This window comes from Tamandua tetradactyla, chromosome 9 (genome assembly GCF_023851605.1).
Source record: "Tamandua tetradactyla isolate mTamTet1 chromosome 9, mTamTet1.pri, whole genome shotgun sequence".
Lineage (NCBI taxonomy): Eukaryota > Metazoa > Chordata > Mammalia > Pilosa > Myrmecophagidae > Tamandua > Tamandua tetradactyla.
The window spans coordinates 81543462-81567590 of NC_135335.1; the positions used below are offsets into that span (position 1 = coordinate 81543462).

The 24129-nt window shown below is 41.5% G+C and overlaps 1 protein-coding gene across 10 annotated transcripts in view; it reads left to right on the top strand.

Annotated features, from left to right (window-relative positions):
• Positions 1-24129, top strand: part of PDZD2 (PDZ domain containing 2) — a 462289-nt gene that overhangs the window by 318082 nt on the left and 120078 nt on the right. For 8 of the 10 annotated variants that reach the window (XM_077116902.1, XM_077116908.1, XM_077116905.1 and 5 more), the window contains 3 exons: positions 4176-4677; positions 15545-15687; positions 18913-19045. In XM_077116902.1, the coding sequence (XP_076973017.1) occupies positions 4176-4677; positions 15545-15687; positions 18913-19045 (778 nt within the window). Of the gene's footprint in view, positions 1-4175; positions 4678-15544; positions 15688-18912; positions 19046-24129 lie in introns of those variants that run through there. The other 2 variants (XM_077116912.1, XM_077116903.1) reach the window with 2 other exon arrangements.

Genomic DNA, 24129 nt, shown 5'->3' on the forward strand with positions numbered 1-24129 from the left:
TTGGATAAAGTATATCTAGGGAGAAGTGATCTGTTCAGAAAAGGCCATGTGAAGTAAGGAACTACAACAGATTTCAGATGGCGAGTTCTAGATTATAATTCAGACCCTTATGTTTGGATGTGTTGGTCTTTCCTCATTTATCTTAAGGTCGTCCTAGAAGGGTCAATATAAAATAAGTTTGAATTTTATTGAATGAATAATTTTAAATGCCTAGGGGCCGCTTCAAATTGTATGAGAAATTAAAAAAATAATCGTATGATCGAGAAGCTTCTGAAAGCCTAATCAGAGACGTTTATGAAGATGGAACCTTCTGTTTGTCTAAGCTGTGTGATTATGTTCTGTTTTCTCTTTCTCAAATGCTGACTTTGAAGTTTAGTATGTAAAGATTCTAACGTGGGTAAGAATCGTACTGAAAAAGGAATTTTGGATGTCTGAATTAACCAGGAAGAGGCTGGCAAAGTTAGGTAAGTCACATAAATATAAATGGAGAGGGACTCTGGAGGCTTTGTGTTGAAGGTGATTTGAAAAATTCTAAGAAAAGTACCCTTTGCCTAACAGATTCTCTCTCAGCAACTTGCTCTGGTTTCCATTATTCATTCATTACTGTTTGTCTTTGGAATGACCTTAGTGTCCAGGAAAGAATAAAATAACCTGTCATACTGTTCCCTTAAGGTGTCAGTGTCTTTATTTATCACTAGGAAGTCAGGAGAGGATGGGGAGGTGGTGCTGAGTTAAAGATAAACTCATCTTATTTTGTAGTTTGGCTGAGTATTGACCCTTTAGAAGGAAATAAGTACTGTTTCAGTCCCTGGCACCTTCCAAGGTTCTTTGGAGGACCCTTGAAAGTAGAGATGAAAAAATATTGAAGATCTTATACTCAGAATCTCTGCATTGGGTCAGGCTTTTAGGGAGTGGAAAGAGGAGCTCTGCAAACAATCCATCAAGTTGTTGAGACTTTAGTGGAGAAAAAAAAGGCAGGATTCCTGAGAGCAATTTTAATGACTTGCCTTCTCCAGACGGAGTCTTTTACAGGTTGATGGTAAATGTCCATGAGACCTAGGGAAATGTAGGCAGAAAATGTTTCTATTTTCCAGGTTTGTGTTTTGTCCTTAGCACTGGATCAGTATCATTGGGGTGGCTTGATCCTCTTATCGCCAGATCACATCCTAGAAAACTAACATTCACAATTACTAGAATTTGAAAGATGCTTAGAGATGATTGAGTCTAAAAGCCTCAATTTATGGATGAAGAAACTAAAACGCAGGCATGATGATGGTTTCAAGAAGCAGAATTGTACAGCAGATGAAGCATGGGCCTTGGAATCAGAAAGACCTGGGTCCCTCCTTAGCAGTTCTGTGAACTTGGATGAGTTAATTAACATTTCAGAGCCCTATTTCTTCTGTAACGAGATTCTTAGGGAAATAGTGTGTACGCAAAACTAGGCCAGCATTATTATATTTGCTATTGTTTTTATTGTTGTTAAGCCATAATTCACGCAATATGCAATTTTAAAGTATACAATTCAGTGGGTTTATTATATTCATTATGTTGTGCAAGCATCACATTAATTCTAGAACATTTCTTTCACCCATTACCCACCCCAGCCCCCCAAATTGTAACTAACAGCAATCAATCCCGACTCCCCCTCCTTCCATTTCCTGGCAACCACCAGTGTACATTCTGTCGCTATGGATTTGCCTATTCTGGACATTTCATGTAAGTGGACTCGTATGTGATTGTTTTGATTGTCGTCTTTTACTTAGCCTAATGCGCTCAAGGTTCATGTGTGTTGTCACATGTACTTCATTCCTTTTTATTACAAAATAATATTCCATTATATGGATATACTACATTTTGTTTATCCATTCATCATTTGGTGGACATTTGGTATAATTGCAGTTGTTTTACACAGTTGAGCCAAAGTCAGGATTCAGAGTTGGGTGTCTAACTCTCAACCTCATCCTATTTTTACTACAGTTATTCACACTGTTTTGCATAACATCTGAGCATATGTATTGGATTAAGCAGTAGCAGTTTGTTTAAAGGAACCCTTACAACTTGACTGACTACCCTCAAGGTTTTATACCTATACAAGAAGAAATGAAATCTAAACATTGTAGAAAAATTGTGCTGGGACCCAGGTTTAATTCTGATTTTCTAGACTCTAGTCAACCAGTCTTCATGCCTATTCATCCCATTGTATTTCACAGAGCTTATCTGAGGTCTGTACAGTATCTTTTATCCACCTGCTTTTTTTGTACATACATTCCCTACCATGATATATATAGCTCAGGATCAAAAAAGTTTTTGTTAGAGTTGGTTGATATTTGAGGAACATTCACTGTTGTTTATTCCACGGCAAAATTTCAGAGTTATTCTTTTCCTTAGATGGGTTTTTATTGTCATGGCATTAACCCCTGACCACAAGGTAAGGGGACGATACCTCTGGCCCAGAACTTGACATTTCAAACACACCTCTCCCCATCCTTGTTGCCTGAGGTGACTGTACCCGCTGCCCAAGTGGAAGCTCATCTCGTTTTCCCTGGTGACAAGACCATAACTGCATCAGTAGAAGGGCATCTTGATGTCTATTTACCTGCAGTTCTTGTTTCTTTAGAGGTAACACTGTGCCATGGAGGGAGAGCAGCTGGCTTTGAGCCCTTGGATAGGTCCTGTTTTTTGCTTCCTGAAGATGTAGGCAGCATACCCCCAGGCCTTTCTGTGTGGGCACTTGAAGACAGGAAGCAAGTCAAATTTGTTAAGGATGGTTGTTGACACATTTTCTTGGGAACCAGTGATATGCAGAATGTGGCAAGATTCCAATGGCAAAAGCATTTCCCCGTGCTCATCAGGGGCTTGTACTTTCTTATCTTGAGTGGCAAACTTTTGAGGGCCCACCCAGCCTGGTTTCCTGACTTGGAGCAAGTGTTTTCTTTGCTAAAGCTTTAATGATCTGGTCCTGAATACCGCTTATTATTCACCTCATTTGATGTTCTCTTTTCTTGTTATTCTTTAAGATCCTGAGTAGTTATTGTCAGGGCGGGGGTGGGGGCCGTGGAGCTTCACTTGCGTTACCTCGTTTGTATTGTTTCCTGCTTCTAAATATTTGGCAGCCCTCAAATATTTTTTCTGATATATGAAAAAAGTGACTGACCCTGGTCCTGTGTCCTCCATGCTAAGCGTCACTTGTTCCTCCCCACGGTTCCTGGTTGACGCGGTCTCCAGAAGTCTTCTTTGTCCTGGCCACCATATGTCTGTGTTTCCCACTCTGTAACTGCTCCTCTTTATATGATGCCCAGATGGACACGGACACTCTAGGTGTGCTGTGACCACCCAAAGCAGGGCATAGCCAAGAAATGAACCTGATACTCATTTAATGCAGCATAATATCTCTATCACTGATTTTCTACTAGGGCTTGTTTAGTGATTGTATCTCAAGACTAGTCAATCTCACCTCCACGATGCCCCCCACTCAGATTCTTTTTTCATATCAACTTCAGTGAAGCATAATTTCCTAATTATTGTGCAGTTGTTTTTTTATTTTTTGTTTTTTGTTTTTGTATGCTGTATGGCAGGGTCATATTTCATTATTTTCCCATGTAAGTAGCCCATTATGGCAGCACTATTTTGTTTGTTTTTCATTTGTTTTTGCTTGTTTGTTTGTTTTGGGGGAAGTGCATGGACTGGGAATCGAACCCGGATCTCCCATATGGCAGGCGAGAATTCTGCCACTGAACTACCCTTGCACCCCCTGCAGTTGGGTTTTTTCATCCTAAAAGCAGAACTTTCCATTTTTCCCAATCAGTTTGACCTCTTCTTTACCCTGAGGACTTGCAGTATTATTCTGTGGGAATGCCAGAAGTTGTTAAGGGCGTGGGGAATAATTTTTTTGAGTGGCTTTATTGATAGACCCCAGATTCTAGGGTCCTTTAATAATTACTAGTTCGTGCTTTTTCTGGTTTGGGGTTTATTTTGTTTTAGGTTTACATTATTTTTCAGGTCAACAATTATATAGATAAAAAGAATGAATTCCTCTTTAGGAAGCTTAGTACCTCGAGATATCGGCCAAATATTTCAGCAGATGTGCCTGTGCGATCTATTGAGTGCATCTTCCTGCTGCTCTGTGTGAGAAGGGCGTTTGAAGGTTTTGACCAGCCCCTCCCTTTTCGTTGCAGTTACCTGGCTGAGCAGTGCTGGAATGGCGGCTTTATCTACCTGATCATGCTGCGCCGCTTTAAGCCCAAAGTCCATTCTCCTTACAATGGCAACAGCAACAACAGTTCTGAGCCTGGAGAGACACCTACCCTGGAGCTGGTTGACCGAACCACAAAAAAGGGGAAAAGAACAAGAAAGTTTGGGGTCATTTCCAGGCCTTCTATCAGCAAGACCACTGAAGAATCCAACAGCAGCCCTGGCTATGAGTTGGACAATGAGCCCAGCTCTGAACTGGACAATGGACCAGACTCCGAACTTGGCAATGGCTATGTCTTTGAGCTAGGAAATGGCCCAGACACACCCAAGGAAGTGGCTGGATCCCACCTGGGGAAGTCAGAAGTGGACAGAGGGACAGAGACTAGAATTCCAAAGATAGATGCTCCTTTACCCTCAAGCCATGACAAACGCCGCCTCTCCAAAGCTGGGAAGACGGATTTCCAATCCAGTGACTGTCTGGCACGGGTAAGATTTGTTTGGCTGGTTGAACCTGAGTTTTGAAAGAAATACTGTTTTGAAGTCGATGTTTAAGTTTAGAAAGTTTATCTAAGATGACCTTACATTTAGAAGCCAAAAATTTCATTGTGATAAATGATCAGAGGGTAACAACAACAAATTTCAAGTCATTTTATCCTACCTAAATAGAGAGCTAGTCAAGTGATCCTAAGTGGAAAATTCAAGCCTTCTGTGGTTATAATTTGAGTCATATGAGAACCAGATAAAGTATTTGAGCTGCATCATTTTTTATCAGCTGCTGCCACCAGTGGAATTGTCACGGCTAGGCCAAGAATTCCTGGTGGCAGTTCATGGTATAAACCTCCAAGTCTCAGTATTATTCAGAAAGTATGGTCCAACATGCAGGGAAGCATCTGCTTTCATTTTTAACAGATCAAAACCAGTGACATTTTCATGGGATCATGTATATTGCATTGCTGAATTCTAGTGAAGTTTGGAAAGCTTCACAGAAATCTCTGATAGTATGATATCCAGCTGTGATGGTCAGCATTCGTCTTACCTAAGGCAAAGCAGATGTGGTATATCCTGAATGATAATGGGTAAATCTCTCCCATCATAACCAACATTCTCTCATTAGAGTTACATTTCTTTGGGCTAAGAATGTTCATTCCAAGAATCCTCTTGGCAGATATTCCTGTGGACTCCTAATGAACCGATAACTGTCTAGGTGGTTGTGGGTTGGTTTCTTCTCGGACTCAGGAGATGCCCTTTAGGGATGAAAGAGAAAGTTGGAAAGGTGGAAAATGGGTACCCAGTCAGACAGGAACAGAAGAATCAAGTTCGGCTTTGCATACTGGGAAACATTGCCCTGGGAGTGAATTTAATTGTCTAATAAGGCTATTTAATGCAGTTTTGCAGTTGTAAATAATCTGTATGATGGTTGAAAAGAATCAAAATAACCCCTCCCTCCAGGGATTATTTTCTTTCAATCGAGGAACTAGGTGAAAACAATTAGTAACGTCTCTATCACTCTATCAATGATTTTCTACCAATTTTAAGGACCCCAAACCATGATTAAGGGCAAAACATGATTAAGGAGATTATAATGTACACCCACACATGTGCCAAAATCAAGGGCAATAAAATGCTGTCAAGTGCTCTTTATCAGCAAACTCTATCTTGACATGATTAGGTTGTGAAGATACAAAAAGCCAATGTGAAATAAACAAGTTAGGGACTGCTGGTGCCCTGAATCATTTTGAAACTTATAAACTAACAAAGAAGGTTGCTACAGGCTTTCATTTGGCCTAGGACACAGTGGAAATGACTCGGAGTGATTTAGAAGAACAAGAAAACAAAACAAAACTGACTTTTAAGAATGTACCCATTCTTGGGCGGGCCACCGTGGCTGGGTTCGATTCCCGGTGCCTGCCCATGTAAAAAAAAAAAGAAAAAAAGAATGTACCCATTCTTTGGTCATCTTAATTGAAAGCAATAGCATAAAATTGAATTTATAGACTAAACTATCTGAATTCCACACAATTCCTTTGCCTCGTTTTTGTACTCAAGGTCAAATGTCCAAAAAGGTATAAATAAAAAGGGGGAAACAAAACAAACAACCTGGCTCTATTGCCTTTGGAGCATTTTTTTTTCTAAGTCACAAACCTATAGGATGAAGAGACTTGTATTTTGGGTAAATGATCATTATCCATAGATAATGGTATCGGTCCTGGGTCATAATTTGGTCTGGGTTGCTTGTTCTAGGCCACACTCCTTCTCAAGCATGAATGTTGTGGCACTCCAATTCCAGAAGTATCTTCATTACGTGGGTTGCTCAGGGTTGTTAGAGAGTTCGCAAGTAGATCTTCACAGCTTCCTACCACATCCTGGTGGCATAATAATTGGAACCAATACACCTTCATAGAAGTAGATTTCTATTTTTACTCCAAAATAAATTGAGATGAAGATCATCCTAATATGGAATTTGCAGGAAAACAAAAATTATCTATTTGCCTCCTAAGCCTTTGGGGGAAAAGATTACATTCCTTTTGAATAATGGGAGATTAAATATGCCAGACTTGTTCCATTTGTGCTTTATTAATGGTTTAATATGAATACTAAGACTTAATAAATTATAGAAAAGGCTTATGTGATCATCCAGACCATTTTGTTTGCCAGGTACTTCTTTTTCACAGACTATTGGATTTTTTCTAAGTAAAAAAATATTATATTAAAATAAAATTTAGCCTTTTTTAATATTCTGTTCTTCCTTAGTGGAGGTATAAGAAACACATTTCCTTTAGGAAATGTTTTCTTTCAAAAATAGTATATTTCTGTAAGATAGTACAGTGATACATATGCAAGCCAATCAATTTTTTTTTATTACAAATTTAAATCTCTCCTTAAAAACCTCCTAAGACATAGACAAGCATTTTAGAAATGAGCTCAGAATTATTTGCTACCTCTCTGGTAAAGATTTTAGATATAATGTGTATTTTTATAATTCTACATGGTAGAAATAAGTAGAACAGAATCCAATCGTGAGACATAAAAAGGAAAACCCATATGCCAGCCAGGCAAGCTTAGTCACGATGGGCATGGATGGGTGTGTAGGTGTAGCCGTGGTATTCCCCTGCTTATCCTAACCCCCCTATAAGGTACAGAATCTCTTCCCATGCCTTCTCTATGAGAGGTCCAGCAGCGACTTCATGCGGGCTGGCTCACATCTGTATCTGAAGGAAAAGACGGAAAGCTCGGTAGAAGATTCACGTGCAGGACACAGCCCCTGTATGCTCTCCACTGTACTGCAAACAGGTGACATGAGGTCATTCCTCTTCTAGGAAGCCCCACGGTCTCTGGTGAATGTATGTCTCCCCATGTGGTGGTCTCCTGGATTCGTGTTTGCACCTTCACCTCTCTCCCGAGGCCCTGAACTTTCTTTTTTTAAACTTTTTAAATTGTATAATATAACAAAAATACAAAGCAAAGAAAAAGAAAAGCAATAGTTTTCAAAGCACTCTTCAACAAGTAGTTACAGGACAGATCCCAGAGTTTGTCATCAGCCACCATACCATCATCTCAGAATTTTCCTTCTAGCTGCTCCAGAACATTGGAGGCTAGAAGGAATAAATATTTTTTTATCATCACAATTGACATTTCTTTCTTGTGAAAAATAGCATATATACAAAAAATAAAATTCAAAGCCCAGCATAAAAATTAGTTGTAGAACAGATTTCAGAGCTTGGTATGGGTTACAATTCCACAGTTTTAGGTTTTTCTCGTAGCTGCTCTAAGATACTGGAGACAAAAAGAAATATCAATATAATGATTCAGCAATCATGCTCATTTGTTAAACCCTACCTTCTCTTTTGACCTTTCTACCCCACTCTTAAGGGGTATTTGGGCTTTGGCAATTCTAAATCTCTCATATTGGAAGGGTCTGTCACTAACATGGGGTAGGGAGATGGAACTATCTGATGTTCTGGAGAGGCTGGGCTAGGTTTCAGGACTTATTTGGACCAGGGACCCATCTGGAGGTTGTAGGTTTCTGGAAAATTACCCTAGTGCAGAACCTTTGTAGAATCTTATACATCTCCCTACGTGCTCTTTAGGGTTGGCTGGAATGGTTTCGGTTGGGGTTTGGAGGCCCAGAAGTTTATACCAACCGCCTACAGGGTGTCTCCAGTTTAGGTTGTGTGTGTCACTTTCCTGCACAACCAAGCCCACTCCAGCTTTCCAGATGTCACCATCCACAAAGTTGCTGGCACCAGAAATCTTAGATTCAACTGGGGTGACCAACTATCCTGCTTCGCCTTCGCCAGGACTTTGTTTTCACACTGAAAATCCATGTCCTGGGAAACCCTCTCAGTCCCAGGCAAACTAAGATAATAGGTCACCCTAGAGTCAACTGAAATGCCACTTCCTACCTTACACCTCATCCAATCAATCATCAAGTTCTGACAACTCTAGCTCCCTTAGTATCTTTTAGCTCGCTCTACCTCTCTTCTCCTCCCTTCCATGACTTTAGGCCACAAAAACAGGGTACTAGGTGACCATAGTCATGTCTAACATGCCTGCTGCCACCATTCTCATCCCACTTAGCCACTGTCCCCATTGCGACCAAACAGACCTTTTATAAAGGCTCTGCACACACACACACACGCGCGCGCGCGCACATATGCATACGCACGTGCCCACCCACATGCATATACTGCAATTTAAAACCTTTTGATAGGTCCACTTTGCTTTTGTGGTAACATCCAAACACCTTGGCATGGCATGTGAGCCTCTTCATCATTCAATCACTGCTTAACATTCTGCCTCCATCTCACTCTTCCTGAATTTGGGCTCAATCAGCTGCAGCTCTTTTCAAAAGGCTCTGTTTGCTATTACCTCTGAGCCTTTGCAGATGCTGCTGTCATGATGAGTTTCTCCTCCCCTGCTCAGTGTAGCTTCACTTACTACATTTCCTGGGGAACTAAGTGCTGTGATCCCCTCTGCCCTGACACTCCTGCCACCTGCTCCCATCCTCGGGCACCTCCCCTCTGTGCTCCTGCCATCCCCTCTGCTCATTCTCACTGGTACATGGGCCCCACTTATCCCAGTCACCATTCGGCCCTTCTGTCTCCCCAGTAGAGTTAGAGGCACGAGTCTTACTTGTCTTTCTCTCCCCAGTCCTAGCTCCATGCCTGGCACCTGTAGGTGCTCTATAGATACGGTCAATCCTCATATGCATGGATTTTGTATTTGCAAATTCACCTACTCACTAAAATTCATTTGTAATCCCCAAATCAAATAACCGTGGCACTTTCTCTGTCATTCATGGACATGCACAGAGTGCTAAAAAATGAGTCACTTGACACACACTTGTTTCCAGCTAAGGTTGGACAAGGTGGCATCTGCCTTCTCATTTTGGCTCTCATCCTATAGCAAGTGTCCTTTTTATGTTATATTTAGAGCCGAAGTTTTCAGATATTTGGGCTCTGGGGGAGCAATTCCACTCTTTAAAATGGCCCCCAAACAGATGAGTAAAAAAATATGGATAAAAAATAAATAAATAATAGGGGGGATAAGGGTAAAATAAATTAGATAGATGGAAATACTAGTGGTCAATGAGAGGGAGGCATAAGGGGTATGGGATGTGTGAGATTTTTCTTTTTATTTCTTTTTCTGGAGTGATGCAAATGTTCTAAAAATGATCATGGTGATGAACACACTACTATGTGATGATATTGTGAGCCATTGATTGTACACCATGTATGGACTGTATGTGTGTGAACATTTGTCAATAAAGATATTTTAAAAAGAAAAAAAAGCCCCTTAGCAGCTGAAGTTCTGCCTAGTGTCCCTAAGCACAGGAAGGCTTGGATGTGCTTTATAGAGAAAATACGCAGATGGATAAGCTTCGTTCAGACATGAGTTATGGTGCTGTTGGCTATGATTTCAATGAATCAATAATATTTATTAAATAAGTTGTCTTTAAGCAGAAACAAACATAAAATAAGATTATATGTTGATTGCTTGACAAAAACATTATGACCAGAGGCTCACAACCTGTATTTTTCCTAGAGGTAATGGTAAAGAATTCCCTAATTCGGTGTCTTCAGTGCCTTTATAGATATAATTACTGCAAATCACGAGAATTGACTCTATTAATTAACGAAGATAGCCAAAGCTCCAGGCCTAGGATTTGGGGTGAGTTATTGCATTCCCAGCTCTGTGGCCTTTGGGCTGCCATGTCCTCTCTCTGAGCTTTTCACACCTATAAACGGAGCATCTTGTTCTGTTGACTAAGGTACTTCCAGCTCTGAGCTAAAATCACACCTCTTTTCCTTCCCTTCATTTTGTCTGCTCTTTCCAAATAAGAGGGGATATGTCAACAATCTCAGAACAGGCTAGCAGCTAGAGCCAGAGCATTTACTGCAGCGAAATTCTAGTCAAATGATGTGTCTCCTCACATTTGAGGGAAAGATGATGTTGTAAAATTTTATTTTTGGTGCCAGCAGAAGATGAGGTCATTTAAATGCTGCCGAGACAGCACTTTAATGTGCCACCCCTGTTTTGGTAAATAAATCTGTTTACGTCAGTAAAGAGATTCATTTGTGAGTTCACAACACGCTAATCGGCAGTTTATGGGAAAGGGTAACACTCCACCAAGATTACTACCAAAGCATCCAGTTTTGCGTGGTTTGGCTTTTTTTCAGTAGTCTGACAAGATCGCATTGCCCTTTCAGCCAGTGTAAAAGGCAGCGAGCAGTCAAGCCATCTGTCTAGACTGGGTCTGTGTCAGAACTCAGTCGTCTCTACGACAGGGTAACCCACTGAATGTTGGCAAGCATGCAGCCCACCCTCTGGGCAAGCTTCTTAACGTCAGTCTCAGTGACTGCTGAAGAACCTTAAGATTAGTAGATACACAATCTGTATTTTTAATCTAGTGAAATCTATGGAATACAATTATTACATACTCAGCACTGCTCTAATTGCTGGAGAACCTGTGATGAACAAAGTAGACATGTTCCCATTATGGTGGCATTTTTAGCATATAAAGGACCGCAGTCAATAAATGCGCAAATAAAAGAATCATAGGGTCAGATAGTGACAAGAACTATTAATAAAATCACATAGTTGATGTGCGAAAGCAACTGGGCAGTGTTGTGGGCAGAAGGCTAATTGATGTTGTATATCAGAGAAGACTTCATTGAAGAGGTGATGTTTAAGCTGAAGCCTGAGCATCAGGAAAGGGCAGCCTTGAAAAATCTGGGGATAGAATGGCCCTGACAAAGCAGCTGCCCTAAGGCACAAACAGTGGAGTGTTCCAGGAGCAGACAGACTGAAGCACAGTGAGTGATGGGGAGAGCACTGGAGGGTGATGCAGGAGATAAGGAGAGGGCTGGGTCACAAAGGTTTATGCCACCACTAAGAATTCAAACCTTATTCTAAATCCCCTGGTTTATTGTGTTTTAGAAATTCACCCTAGAAGTTTAATGGAGAATGCTGTGTTGAAGGAGATAAAGAATAAAAAGAGAGACCAGACTGGAAGCTATTGCGGTACCCAAGCTAAAGATGCTGGTGGTTTTGACAAGGGCGGTTGTGGGGAGGATGAGGAGAAGAAGATGGATGTGGGATAGATGTTAAGGTAGAGCCTGCAGATCTTGCTCATGGTTTGGATGTGGGAAATGAGATCAAAGGAAGAATCCAGGATTATTCAAGGGCCTTTGGCTTGAGTATCATCTATAGCTTGTAGATGATAATGTCATTCATGGAGATGGAACAGTCCAGAGGGGAAAGGGTGTAGAGTCCTGTTCTGACCATACTGAGATGGGTCCTAGATATCCAAGTGAAATTGTTAAGTAGACATTTGGAAACATGGTTAATATGCTTCTGTTTAAGTTGACCTGTTGGTTTCTGGCCAGAGCCAGCCTGAGGTTAATAAACTTCTAATGCTGATTTTATTTTTAACTGAATTTTGCTTTTAAATATAGGCAACTAAATTTAACACTGACTATTGCACAATTAGGACTGATGACATTTGTTCTTGCTTCTTGTGTCTTTCTTTGTGTTCTGAAATCCTTCAGGATGGTTAAAAAATTTCAGGTCAAGGAAATTGCATTTACTTCTTTGGACTCTCTCCTTATAGTTCTTGCTTTTAATGAACTAAAAGCAAATATGCTATTGGCTAAAAGTGACAAATAAGACATGTTTCTTGACTAGTCTAGTTGGGGAACTATATTACAGATTGGTCATTTCTGGCCTCTGAAGACATATCTTAAGTTGTATTAAATATGTGTTTGTTTCTTTCTTTTTTTTTTTTTCAATGATTTGCACATGCTTTTGGCCAGAGGTGGGGTTGTGAAGGGGAGATACATGTGCTCAAAATGAAAATTGTCTTAAACTCTTCCTGCAGAACATCTATTTAGATCTGTATTCCTTCATAATGATCATAGTTCTGCTTGTTTCTTGTCACACAAGTCCTATCTCTAGGAACATTTAAGAATTAGAAAGACATATGTCTAGTATTATCACACCCTCTGTAGACCATATTTACATGCTTTGTTTAACAAAAGGAGAGTTTATCAAAAGGGGGAAATGATGAAATGAGGATGGTAGACTTTTACTAAATTGGATTAAAGCTGAATGGATTTTCTTGCGTCAGGACTCCAATCATGGCCCCTAGTGCTCTGGGTAAGGAGGTCTACAGCTTTGCTGTACCGGGTGAGAGAGGAGCACTGTCCCACATCTTCAGGACTCCAGGGGCCGTGGCACAGATTTCCATGGAAAAAGCAAGCCAAGCCACCATTCTTCTGTAGCTCTTCAACTGTGCAGCCAGGCCCGGGAGGCATCCACTAGGCTGTCCATGAGATTCCATGGGATGTCCAGCAATCCAGGACAGCACCTCATCAGCACATGCCTGAATTTGTTTCTTTTGGTGCTGTCCATCAGGTCTTCTGCATTAGAAGTGGTGGAAGTGCCATCCTAGCAGTCAGACTGATTCGCAAAGATAGCCTCTTAGAATTAGTGGAGCCATCAGAGACTTTGATGTCCAGGGAGGCTGTTTCTGAATGGGGAAGAGAAAAGAGTTCCAGAGGTCAGAGGCAGCCAACTAAAAACTGTGGAGTCCAAAGCAAGATGACCGGATGATAAAGGGATGGCTGACAAGTTCATGAACTACTGTGGTAAGCCAGCGACTTCTGAAGTTACATCTGGCCAGACAGGCTTCATTTGTCTGTGGTCAGAGAATGAAGGAGACATTGGCAGCACTACATGTTGCTGCAGTAATGGAGCTCCACTGAGCAGCACTGTACTAGAAAGTGTGTAGGATCCAATGCATCTCCGTCTGGTAATAATTCCTCCAGCTATTCCTCTCGCTGCACATCGGTGACCAACATCTGGTTTTTCACTATTGCCTAAGGTTTCATTTTAGTTTCCGACAATGTGTACTTCAGATACTCTAAATGCTTCACATTCTTTCTCCTCTGTAAGCAGCTTAAATAGGCAGGTTGCCGGTTTCTACGAGGATGGTGGCTTTGTCAGTATTAGACCCTAACTGTTCCGTTGGACCATCATGATGGATGAAGAAAGCAGATGGCTCTGGTTTTATATGTTGCGGAATGCTTTGTTGCTCATAATCATAGATCAAGGGCTAAGAAGAACCATGGGGATGAGCCTAAAGATCCCAAATAACTCACTTTTGAATGTTTTGCTTTCATTGCTCTGAACAGGGAAGTATGTGAGGGAACTCAGTTTTTGCAGGCAGCATGTTTGTGTCCTTGGAGTGACATGGGGAGTCAGGTGGAGAGTGAACCAAAGCAGAGAGCCTACTGGTAATCAAAGGGCTGAGACACATTGATTAGTTTTTTAAAAGATAGGTTTTTTCCGCAGGGGTTGAAGCATTTCTAATGTGTTTAAAGAATGTATAGCCATCAATAACAGTGAACAAATAAATAATTTTCTGTTTTGCTTTCTCCTATCAGAGATCTCATTTATATATTTTAAGAAAGTTTCAAATTCAATTTGATATGGTGGTTTTAATACCTATTCATATATTTATGTGTGTGTGTGTGTATGTGTGTGTGTATAATATAAGTAATATATGATGACCTATTGTTTTAGTTTCCTGGCTGATTAACCTAATCCCATGCAAAGGGTTGGTTTAAACAACAGAAATTTCTTGGCTCATGGTTTTGAAGCTAGGAGAAGTCTGAAATCAAAGCGTTATCAAGGTGATGATTTCTCCCAGAAGACTGTGGCATTTGGGGACTGGCTGCCTATGATCCTCAGTCCTTGGCTTTTCTGTCACATGGCAGTGCCCCTGCAGCCTCTCCTGCTTCTCAGTTCCGTTGGCTTCCAGCTTCTGGCTACTTCCCCTGTGGCCTTCTCTCTCTCTCTCTCTCTCTCTCTCTCTGTGGCCTTCTGTGTAAGGCTTTCAAGAACAGGAGTAAGACCAGTCCTGAGTCAGCTGGGCTATACCTTCACTGAAGTAACCTAACCAACAAGCCCTTTTCATAAGGGGTCACAGTCACAGGAATGGCTGAAGTGTAAGAACATGTTTTTCTGGGGTCCATAGCTCCTCGCCACCCCGCCTGTCAGCATGTATCCGGCATCTTCTAGGTGCGGGTGGGATGGGATACCCTGCTTCATGTTTCCATAAATATCTCATTTAATCCTAACAGCAAGTCTGGAAGTATTAATAACTACTCCCACTTGAGAGGCAAGGAAACTGAGATTTTAGGCATCTTTTTTCTTTTAAATTGTTTGTTGTGGTAACATAAATGCAACGTCATGTTCCCATTTTAACCACCACTGAGTGACTTTCCTTACTAATAAGTGGCAGAGCTGGCTTCAAACTCGTTGAAGTCTCCTGGCACCAAGGACTGAGCTTTGTGTTGCTTTCATCTGCCCTTATTAATTAGTAAATAAATAAAAAGAATTCAGACACAGCCAATGTTTACACAATGGTGATATCTGGGTTTCAGTTAACAGGGCCCTGCTCTGTGAACTTGATAATCATGCTTGCTAGGCTTTCCAACGTCATTGCTAGTAGGTTCAGGGGGTCATTTAAATTCAATTAAAATTAAATAAATTAAAATTAAGTTCCTCATTGCTGCTCACCACATTTCATGTTCTCAAAAGCCACATGCGATGAGTTGCTCTGTATTGGATGGTGCAGCTGTACAACATTTCCATCACCGCAGAAAGTTCCCTTGGACAGCATCGCAAGCTACAGATCTTGGTCTGACCCACAGAACCTTCCTCTCCTTGATTTGCAACATCTGCCAACAAGGGATGGATACTTGGCCAATGTAACCGCTCCACTCTCCTGTGTCAATACCGTGACCCTGTCAGTATACTTTACAGTGTGCTCACTTTTTCTTCCAAGGAGGAAGTTGGCCGAATATGGAAGATGGAGCTGCTCAAAGAATCCGATGGGCTGGGAATTCAGGTTAGTGGAGGCCGAGGATCAAAGCGCTCACCTCACGCTATCGTTGTCACCCAAGTGAAGGAAGGAGGTGCTGCTCACAGGTGACTAGATAACCCTCCCCATTTCTCTGCTCCTTATCCTCTCCCTGCCCTTCCCCTAGTACCTCTGTCCTACTACTCTTCTAGTGCTCTTCCACTTAGTCAAAGCATTGGTAATTACAGGTCATAAAAAAAATGCTGGCACATAGAAGGAAATCAAGCAGAATCTATTCTAATTAGACACTGAACACAGGAAGGGGTTAATTGCTGAAGATACTGTAGGATCTTCTAAACCATAAAGGAGACATTGGGTTCCTTCCTTCCACCTGTCTGTCCATCCGTTAGTCCTTCCTACCCTCCTTTCTTCTCCCTCCTTCTTTTCCTTCCCTCCTTCCCTCCCTCCTTCCTTCTTCCCCTCCTTCTCCTCTTCCTTTCCTCTGTCCATCTTTCCTTTCTTTTCCTTCCGTTCCCTTCCTTTTCCCTCTTGGTCCAGTGTTAGTTTTAGGCAAATATTTCTTATCCTAATTTTCAGGATGCTGATAATGTGGTAAGAAGGGTTAGTTATTGAGAGTATGCCATTAAACAGAACACTGTGTGCCCAATATCTTGACTCCCATAGGACTATGGCTAATAACTTGAGAGAGTAATGGATTTTAAATGTATTCACAGCTCAAGCACTGGAGCTTTACTTATCAGCTCTATTGGGGGTTTATCCACAATACATGCTTATGTGTCTGTCCTGTAGATGCTGAGAAAAACATAACAATGTTAATGTTTCTCCTTATGACCTGAAAATGATTCATACCTCAAAACTTCTTTATAAATCTAAACAACTATTTGAAGTGTGAAGAGACACAGTGTATAGCCAGAGCATGTGCAAAGAATTTCACTTATGAGTTAGAGGGATGCAACTGCCCCCCAAACATATTTTGCTTATTCTTGCCAGACTAGCTCATTGATTCCATGCACATAGGGTACCTACTATTTGCAAAGCACTGTGGGATATGTACATAGGTTACATGCCCATACTTATGTGCCAGGTATCCAAAGATAGATGTTCTATGATGCAGGAGGTGATAGTCTTCGATCTAGTCTGGAATTTGGTGTTCAATTCTGGGTACCCTGAATCTGTGGGAGATGTGGCAAACCAGAGCAGTATTGGCCTGACCAAGACAGAGGGGACTGAAAAGTGTACTTCATGAGGAACAGTTGAAAGATCTCGAGGAATTTAGTCTGAGGAAGGGAAGACTAAGATAAGGACCAGGACACAAACTAGCAAAGCCTTTCTTGATGATCAGGACTCTTCCGAGAGAGTAGGATGTTAATAACTAAAGTAGAGATAAGATTAGCTGTAACTGTCAGTTGTCTGAGTAGGAGTAATTATTAAAGGATTAAGACCTAAGTTTTTTATAACCTGTAAGAGCATCATTAAACTTCCCAAATAATGTATGTTTGAGGAATTCTAATCAGCCATTTTGCTATTAATTTTAGGTCTAGCTGTCTTTGGAAAGTTGGCAATTAGGAACTTCCTGTGTCCAAAGATAAGCTTATGTGGAACTCTTTTTGTTTGTTTTCCATCTAAGCCATTTCTAATGGGTCTCACCATTTTCTTTTCACCCTTACCTTGGAGTTGTGTGTTACCTTGGGGCTATATGATTCACAAGTGTAGAATTCTAGTTAATAACAGGAGATGATAGAGATGGAATTCAAGATTAAAAAGAGTGAAATATGAAGAGCAATAGAGATGGTCTCCACGGTGTTTTAGATAAATAAACCCAGGGCCCTTGGCCATACAGTTGCATTCTTCTCTTGGAGAAGCATCTTCTTCCCACCCACGCACACTTCCTTGAGACCCCAGTTTATTCTATGATTTTCCCTTTTCCCTGTTCTTTCCATTCTAAGCAATTTGGGGATGGGGGTGGAGGGAGAGTGTCATTAGCATTTCTCTACTTCAGGGACTTTTGAATGCCAGAAGTCAAAGGCTGTTGGAAGTCCTTGATGTCTCCTGTCTTCTGTTAAAACTTAAATTCACAGAAAAGATTATGATGCATGCCCTAGAAAGAGGAAAGGGAGGGAGAGAGAAAGAGCAGGAAAGGAAGTAAGACGAGAAAGAGTAGCTGATGAAAGTAGAAAGAGAGGGAGGGAAAGATAGAAGGAGAGAAGTAGGTTGATTCCTTGGAAGAAAAGACAGAACCTCCAGATTGAAGAGAACTGGAGTTGAGTGAATCTGGAAGTAATGGAGACATACGCAGATTCCACAGCAACATGTTGGGTGCTGGAATCGAACCTTCACAGAAAATGGTCGAATTCCCTCAGCCTCACCAATTTTCTATCCCTTATTTAGCAATGGGGATGAAAACCTCTAGCTCCTTTAAGATCATGGGAGACCAGAGAGTTGGAAGTTCAGTTGGAACCAATAGGACTGCTAACCCCTCCATGATTGAAGGGACTGGCAAATGCTTTATTTAGCCCAGTGCCTTCCCACACCCTTGACCCCTGCTATGGGAGGCAGTGCTACATAGGAGGTCTGAACCCCCTGCCAGCCCAGAGGGAAGGAAGTTCAACATCAACTGTGATCTAATTGAAAGAAAATAGATACAAAATTTTTGTAGTCAGGTTTGCAGACCAAGACTCATACCTGCACCATCAGCAAATTAGACAGTTTCTTTGTTCATTTGTTCATAATGTATGGGGACATTAAGTTGAAAAGGGTGCCAACAGACTTTATCCTTACAGTTCTGTGACTCTGTCAGAGGAGACGCACATGTTTAGTGCCACAGGTGCCACAGAGGAAATCTGAGAATGGGGTGGGGAGGTTAGAAAAGGATCCATGGTGGGGTTAGGAAACCTTGTTCTTATTGACCTCTGTCAAAAGACTTGGTCCTTTGCTGAAGTCTCAATCATGAGGACAGGATTGTGATGGGAGTGAGAAGATTAAGAAAAGAATGGCTTGGAATTCCTAAAACCTGGGGGTCTTGGTTCCTCTCTCATCATCACCACCTGGATGAGTTATATTTCAGTGATGTTGATCCTAGGTCTGGATCAGGTAACTTAAGAAAGTGCCTGTTATTAAGCAACTGCCTGAAATCATGGAGCTTTTCACTCCTCTAGCAGGAATACAGACCCAGCCAGACCATAGCATAAAGCAATCCCATCCCAGACTCTCTGGTCTTCAGTGCTTCCTCATTAGCCCTATTGTAACTGTTCCCCTCTTATGACCTTCCCCAGCTCCAAGAAAATTTCCCAGAATGTCTTCATAAAAGACTTTTTTCCCCTCCATTTTCTCAGGGATGGCAGACTGTCCTTAGGAGATGAGCTGCTGGTAATCAATGGTCACTTACTGGTTGGGCTCTCCCATGAGGAAGCTGTGACCATTCTTCGTTCAGCCACCGGCATGGTACAGCTGGTGGTGGCCAGCAAGGTACGTTGGTTGATTGTTAATATTGTGAATAGTGATGGCGAACTTGAATTTAAGCTCTTACCATTCCATCCCCCTACGCATATATGGGTGCTAATGCTTGCACATTTATCTTGGACCATTTGAATAGCTGTTATTCTAGAGCAGGAACCCTTAACCAAAGCACATCTAATTAGTTTGCTTTCCCTTAAGTGTCTTAATATATATATTAGAAAATGGAAAGTATATACCTAAAGGTAAGAATGGGATGGGTGGGTAGAGGAAAGGACAATGTATAGAGAGTAGCAACAGTCTCAGAGAAAAACTGAAGAAGAGAGGATGAAGTCTGTAGGACACAGAGGGAAAAGAGAGAGAAGTTCTGAAGGAAGAGAGGTGCCAGGGTCACTCATGGGAGGTCACAGTCCCTGGATCTGATTCATGGCCTCACCAAGTGTTGCAGCTGGCGGCAGCCTTGTGGATCTCTTGTTCTGTCTCCTGTCCTTCTCTTCCTCCCCAATTTTACACAGAAGAAAGTGAGGCAGAGCTTCTGTGGCCTGCTACCACCCATGGAGGTTGAGATGCCATCAGCAGCACATGGACCCAGGTATCCCCTCCATCTTGCTGCCATCTCTTCATGGTTCCCCTGAGTGGGGTTTCTTCACCCCCATTCCTAGAGTATGTTAAAACAGTGCCGACATCTGGGCCCCCAGCATCTGCATTTTCCACCGAGTTTAACCAGCTTTAAGGAGCTGGAGTAAGGCTGAAGGACTACTGTGTATTAAGAGAGGGAGGAGGAATGCCTCTTGTTTTGAATCCATTGCCTGACTATTCTATTGATGAGCCTAGGAAAGAGCATGTGTGGCTGAGGAGGTGGTGAAGTGGGGCCGTAGGATTTTGCTCTCTATTCCTGTCAGGGAAGAATTGGTATGAGGCCAGTCTTGTCCCTAGTCTTTTGCAGCCCTGTACTCTTGCCACATGCATAATTTCTTTTTCCATTATCCCTGTTATTATTTTTATTCCTTTCCAAGGACCCCCATAACAAAGTACTACAACCTGGGTGGCTTAAGATAACCAAAGTTTATTTCCTCACAGTTCGGGAGGCTAGAAATCCAAAATCAAGGTGTTGGCTGGGCCATGCTCCCTCCAAAGCTTCTAGTGGAGTATTCTTTCTTGCTGATTACAGCTTCTGGTAGCCCCAGGCATTCCTTGGCTTGTGTCAACTTCACTCCAATCTCTGCCTCCATCTTCACATGGCCATCTTCTCTCTGTGTCCAAATTTATCTCCTTTTGTAAGGATGCCAGTCATTGGAATAGGGTCCACCCTAATTCATCTTCACTTGGTTATCTCAGGAAAGACTCTATTTCCAAATAAGGTCATATTCACAGATACTAGAGGTTTGGACTTTAACATATTCTTTGGGGGAACACAATTCAATCCATAATGTCGTTTAAGAAAAGACTTTGAACCTGGTGTCTATAGATTTTTATGTATTTTCCCTCTTAGATTGCAAAATCAATCACCTATTTTTTTGGAGTATTTAATAACTAGATTGAATATTCTGAGCTGTCTAAAAAGTTGCTTCCCTTCCTATTTCCCTTTTTATCTCAAATCCTTGACCTAGACTCTAAGGACTACAGAGTCCCTGGTGAGGACTTCACAGGTAGAGTAGGTGCTGGAGTCCCCAGAGGCAAGAGTTGAGATCCATGTTCATTCATATATCCCCCTACTCCACCTCCCTAGAGATACCATGATGCACTCTGGGGACTTCTCTTGAGTCCACTGAATGCTACTGGATGCCTTCACCCAGAGTGGAGCCTGTGGACTGTCTGGGATCTCCACTCCAGGGGTGGGAAAGGAGTACAAACCTAAAGGACTTATTGTCTGTTTGGTGAATCCCACAAATTCCATGTACCACCAAGATGTGCTGTTTCACTTGGTGTTCTCCAGAGAAACAAAACCAACAGGATATATGTATGCCCGTGTTTTAAGAGATTTATTTTAAGGAATGGACTCTGATTGTGGGGGCCGGCAAGAAATTCCAGTAAGAGCTGATGTTGTAGTCTTGAGTCCAAAACCACAGGGGAAGCTGGCTGTCTGGTAACTCAGAGAAGAGTTGATGAGGTAGTCTTGAGGCAAAATTTCTTCTTCTTGAAGAAGTCTCAGGTTGTTACTTTTAAGACCTTCAACTGATTGGATAAAGCCCACCCGCATTATAAAGGGTGCACTCCTTTACTTAAAGTCATCTGATAATTGCATCTATGAAATAACTTCACAACAATCTCTGGGCTAATGCATGACCAAGCAACTGAACGCTAAGCCTAAATTGACACTTAAAATTAACCATCACATTGTTAACCATCACACTTCTTTCTCCTGCTAGTTTGCCAAAAGGGGGAGGGGAAATATTTCTGAAGCCATCATTCACAGACATATACACAAAAACAAAACATAAAAGCAAACAAGGACTACACACGGTAAAGCTAATAAATTAAGGGACATTCCTAGGATTTTTGAAAACTAGTTCCTTTGTGATGTGATGCTGATCTAGGATCTAAACACCAGCTTAAATGAAGGAAGGACACATTCATTTGGATATACTAATACATTGTGTGCCCACTGGGTGCTTTTTACCAGTTATATCATTTAATTCTTAAAAAAAAATAGTAAACTCCAAGAGACAGGTATTGGTTAATTTTACTCAAAGCATGAAATAAAAATCCAAATAGTTAGGGCGGTCCGCGGTGGCTCAGCGGGCAAAGTGCTTGCCTGCTATGCCGGAGGACCTCGGTTCGATTCCCGGCCCCAGCCCATGTAACAAAAACGGAGAAACAGAATACAATAAAACAAGAAAATGTTTAAAGATGTTTCCCTTTCTTCCTTCCTTCCTTCCTTCTATCCTTCCTTCCTTCTCTCTGTCTTTCCTTTAAAAAAAAAAAAAAAAAAAAAAAATCCAAATAGTTAATTAACTTGCCTGAGTTAATTAACTTGCTGATGGAAAGCAGAAGCTGTTTATCCTGAGTCCATCTGACTTCAAAGTTCATGCTTCTTCCATAGTCTGCCAAGCTGTTCCCTGTTCCACTTTATAAGGAGGACAGAGCCAATGGTCCTAGGAAAAGCTCCTACCAAGGCATTTAACTTTTAGGAACACTTGCTGGGGTCCTTGTAAGACTGAGCAATTGACAGGGAATGGGCTCTCAATCCATTGACTCTTGGGCATCGGTACCGAGCCACATCCGAATGCTGACCCAGACCTCAGAGGAATGACCCTTTCACTTCTTCCAGTATGTTCCACTTACAGCTAGGCAATCTGCTATTATAGCAGCTGCCTGTTGTTGGTTCCTAAACCTAATCTACCATCTCAGGTCCTTATCCATGTTGGAGAAAAAAAGAAGCGTAAGCCTTTGGGCACCTCTTGGCAACTATTCCTGAAAATGAGCAAATAATCTACAGGCTGAGTTTGTGTTTATATTTGAAGAGAAGGATTAAAACTGGAACCTTTGACTTGCTGAATATAAGAAATAATAAAAATGTGAATAATTTTTACTGTAGATAATTACCTTGTCACAAAATTTGAGACATCGTATTAGAAGCATCTAGTTATTTTCTGGTGGAAAGATGTCTCATTTTTTTCATGTAAATACGTTTGCTTCTAGTAGGTACTTAGGGAGATTTGTTGAATGAATGAACTTAGGCTATGCAAGTTATGACCAGTATACAGCTGGTCATAGTTCCTGCTGGGAATTGAGTCACATCCCCCTCAAAAGGCATGCTCAGGATCCAACCTCTGGTCTATATATAGGTGTGAGCCCATTCATAAATAGGACCTTTGAATATGTGATCAGTTGAGATTGTGCCCAAACTGAATGAGGATGGGCCTTAATCCAATATGGCTGAAGTCCTCATGAGAAAAAGAAATTGGACACTTTAAAGAAAGAAGCCATGGGGAGTCAGCCAGAAGCTGGAAGTCAAAGGAAGCCAGAAGAGAAAGGAGAAGATGCTGCCATGTGCATTGCCATGTGAGGAAAAAGCCAAGGAACCCCAAAGATGTCAGGCCAATCAGAAGATACCCCTGGAGAAAGCAAACCTTCTAGCCTCTTAAACCATGAGCCAATAAATTCCTGTTCTTAAGCCAATCCATTGTACGGTATTTGTTTTAGCAGTCAGGACACTAAAACAGCAGTTTAGAAATATTTGCATTTATGGTCATCACATGTTTGCATATAGTTTATTATTACTGCATTATTAATATCACTGTGGTTGCATATTGTTTTTAACCTGCTTTTACAATGAGTAGCGTCTGTAAAATCCTTTCCATATCAGTAAATGTATTTCTATGGCACCATTCTTAATGGCCGTAGAGTGTTTATTCTACGGCTTTTGTGCTATTTACTCACCACTTGGGACCTTTATCTTTTTCTTTTCCTTCGGGGAGTGAGGGGTATACTCTTTTCTATTAATGGTCTGGCAGAGTTGATAGAAGAGAAGAGGACTGAACTCATTTTTTGTTTAATAGTTTCCTTAGGTATGGTTTCATTATTACCGCTCTCAAGTGAATTATCTTTAGATCCTTGAAGGTGGACTCAGCATCAAACTAGAAACAAATGTCACAATGATTAGGTGCAAAACTCACTAAGAGTTTTGTTACATCCTGTTGTTTAAGATGGATATTTTTTTGTTCTCATCTGTCAACCCTGAAGGAATAGGATGGTCAAAGTTTTCCACGTGTTTCCTTCCTTATAGAAATGTGGGAGAGTGGGGACAGGAGACATTTATCTTCTTGCTGGCCTCAGGTCAGCCCTGCAGCCCCGGCCCGCCCAGGCCTGATGTGCCGTGGCATTTCCTCTGCTCCCTTTAGGTTTCTCCTCTATGGTTGGGATTGTTACATGGTCCTTAATGCTGTTGCCTGCATCCCACAAACCAAGCGGGCCTTAGGTGTGCAGAGAAACAATGGGCTTTATTGATGAAATCTCCTCAGGGTCAACTCTGAATCACTTTTAAAACTTGCTCAAGGGCTGCTTTCATTGTAAAGTTTCGAAAACTTTCTCAAGGGCTGTTTCATTGAAAAGACATTAGCTGTCTCCACTTTGGCTTTGCATTCAATAAACAA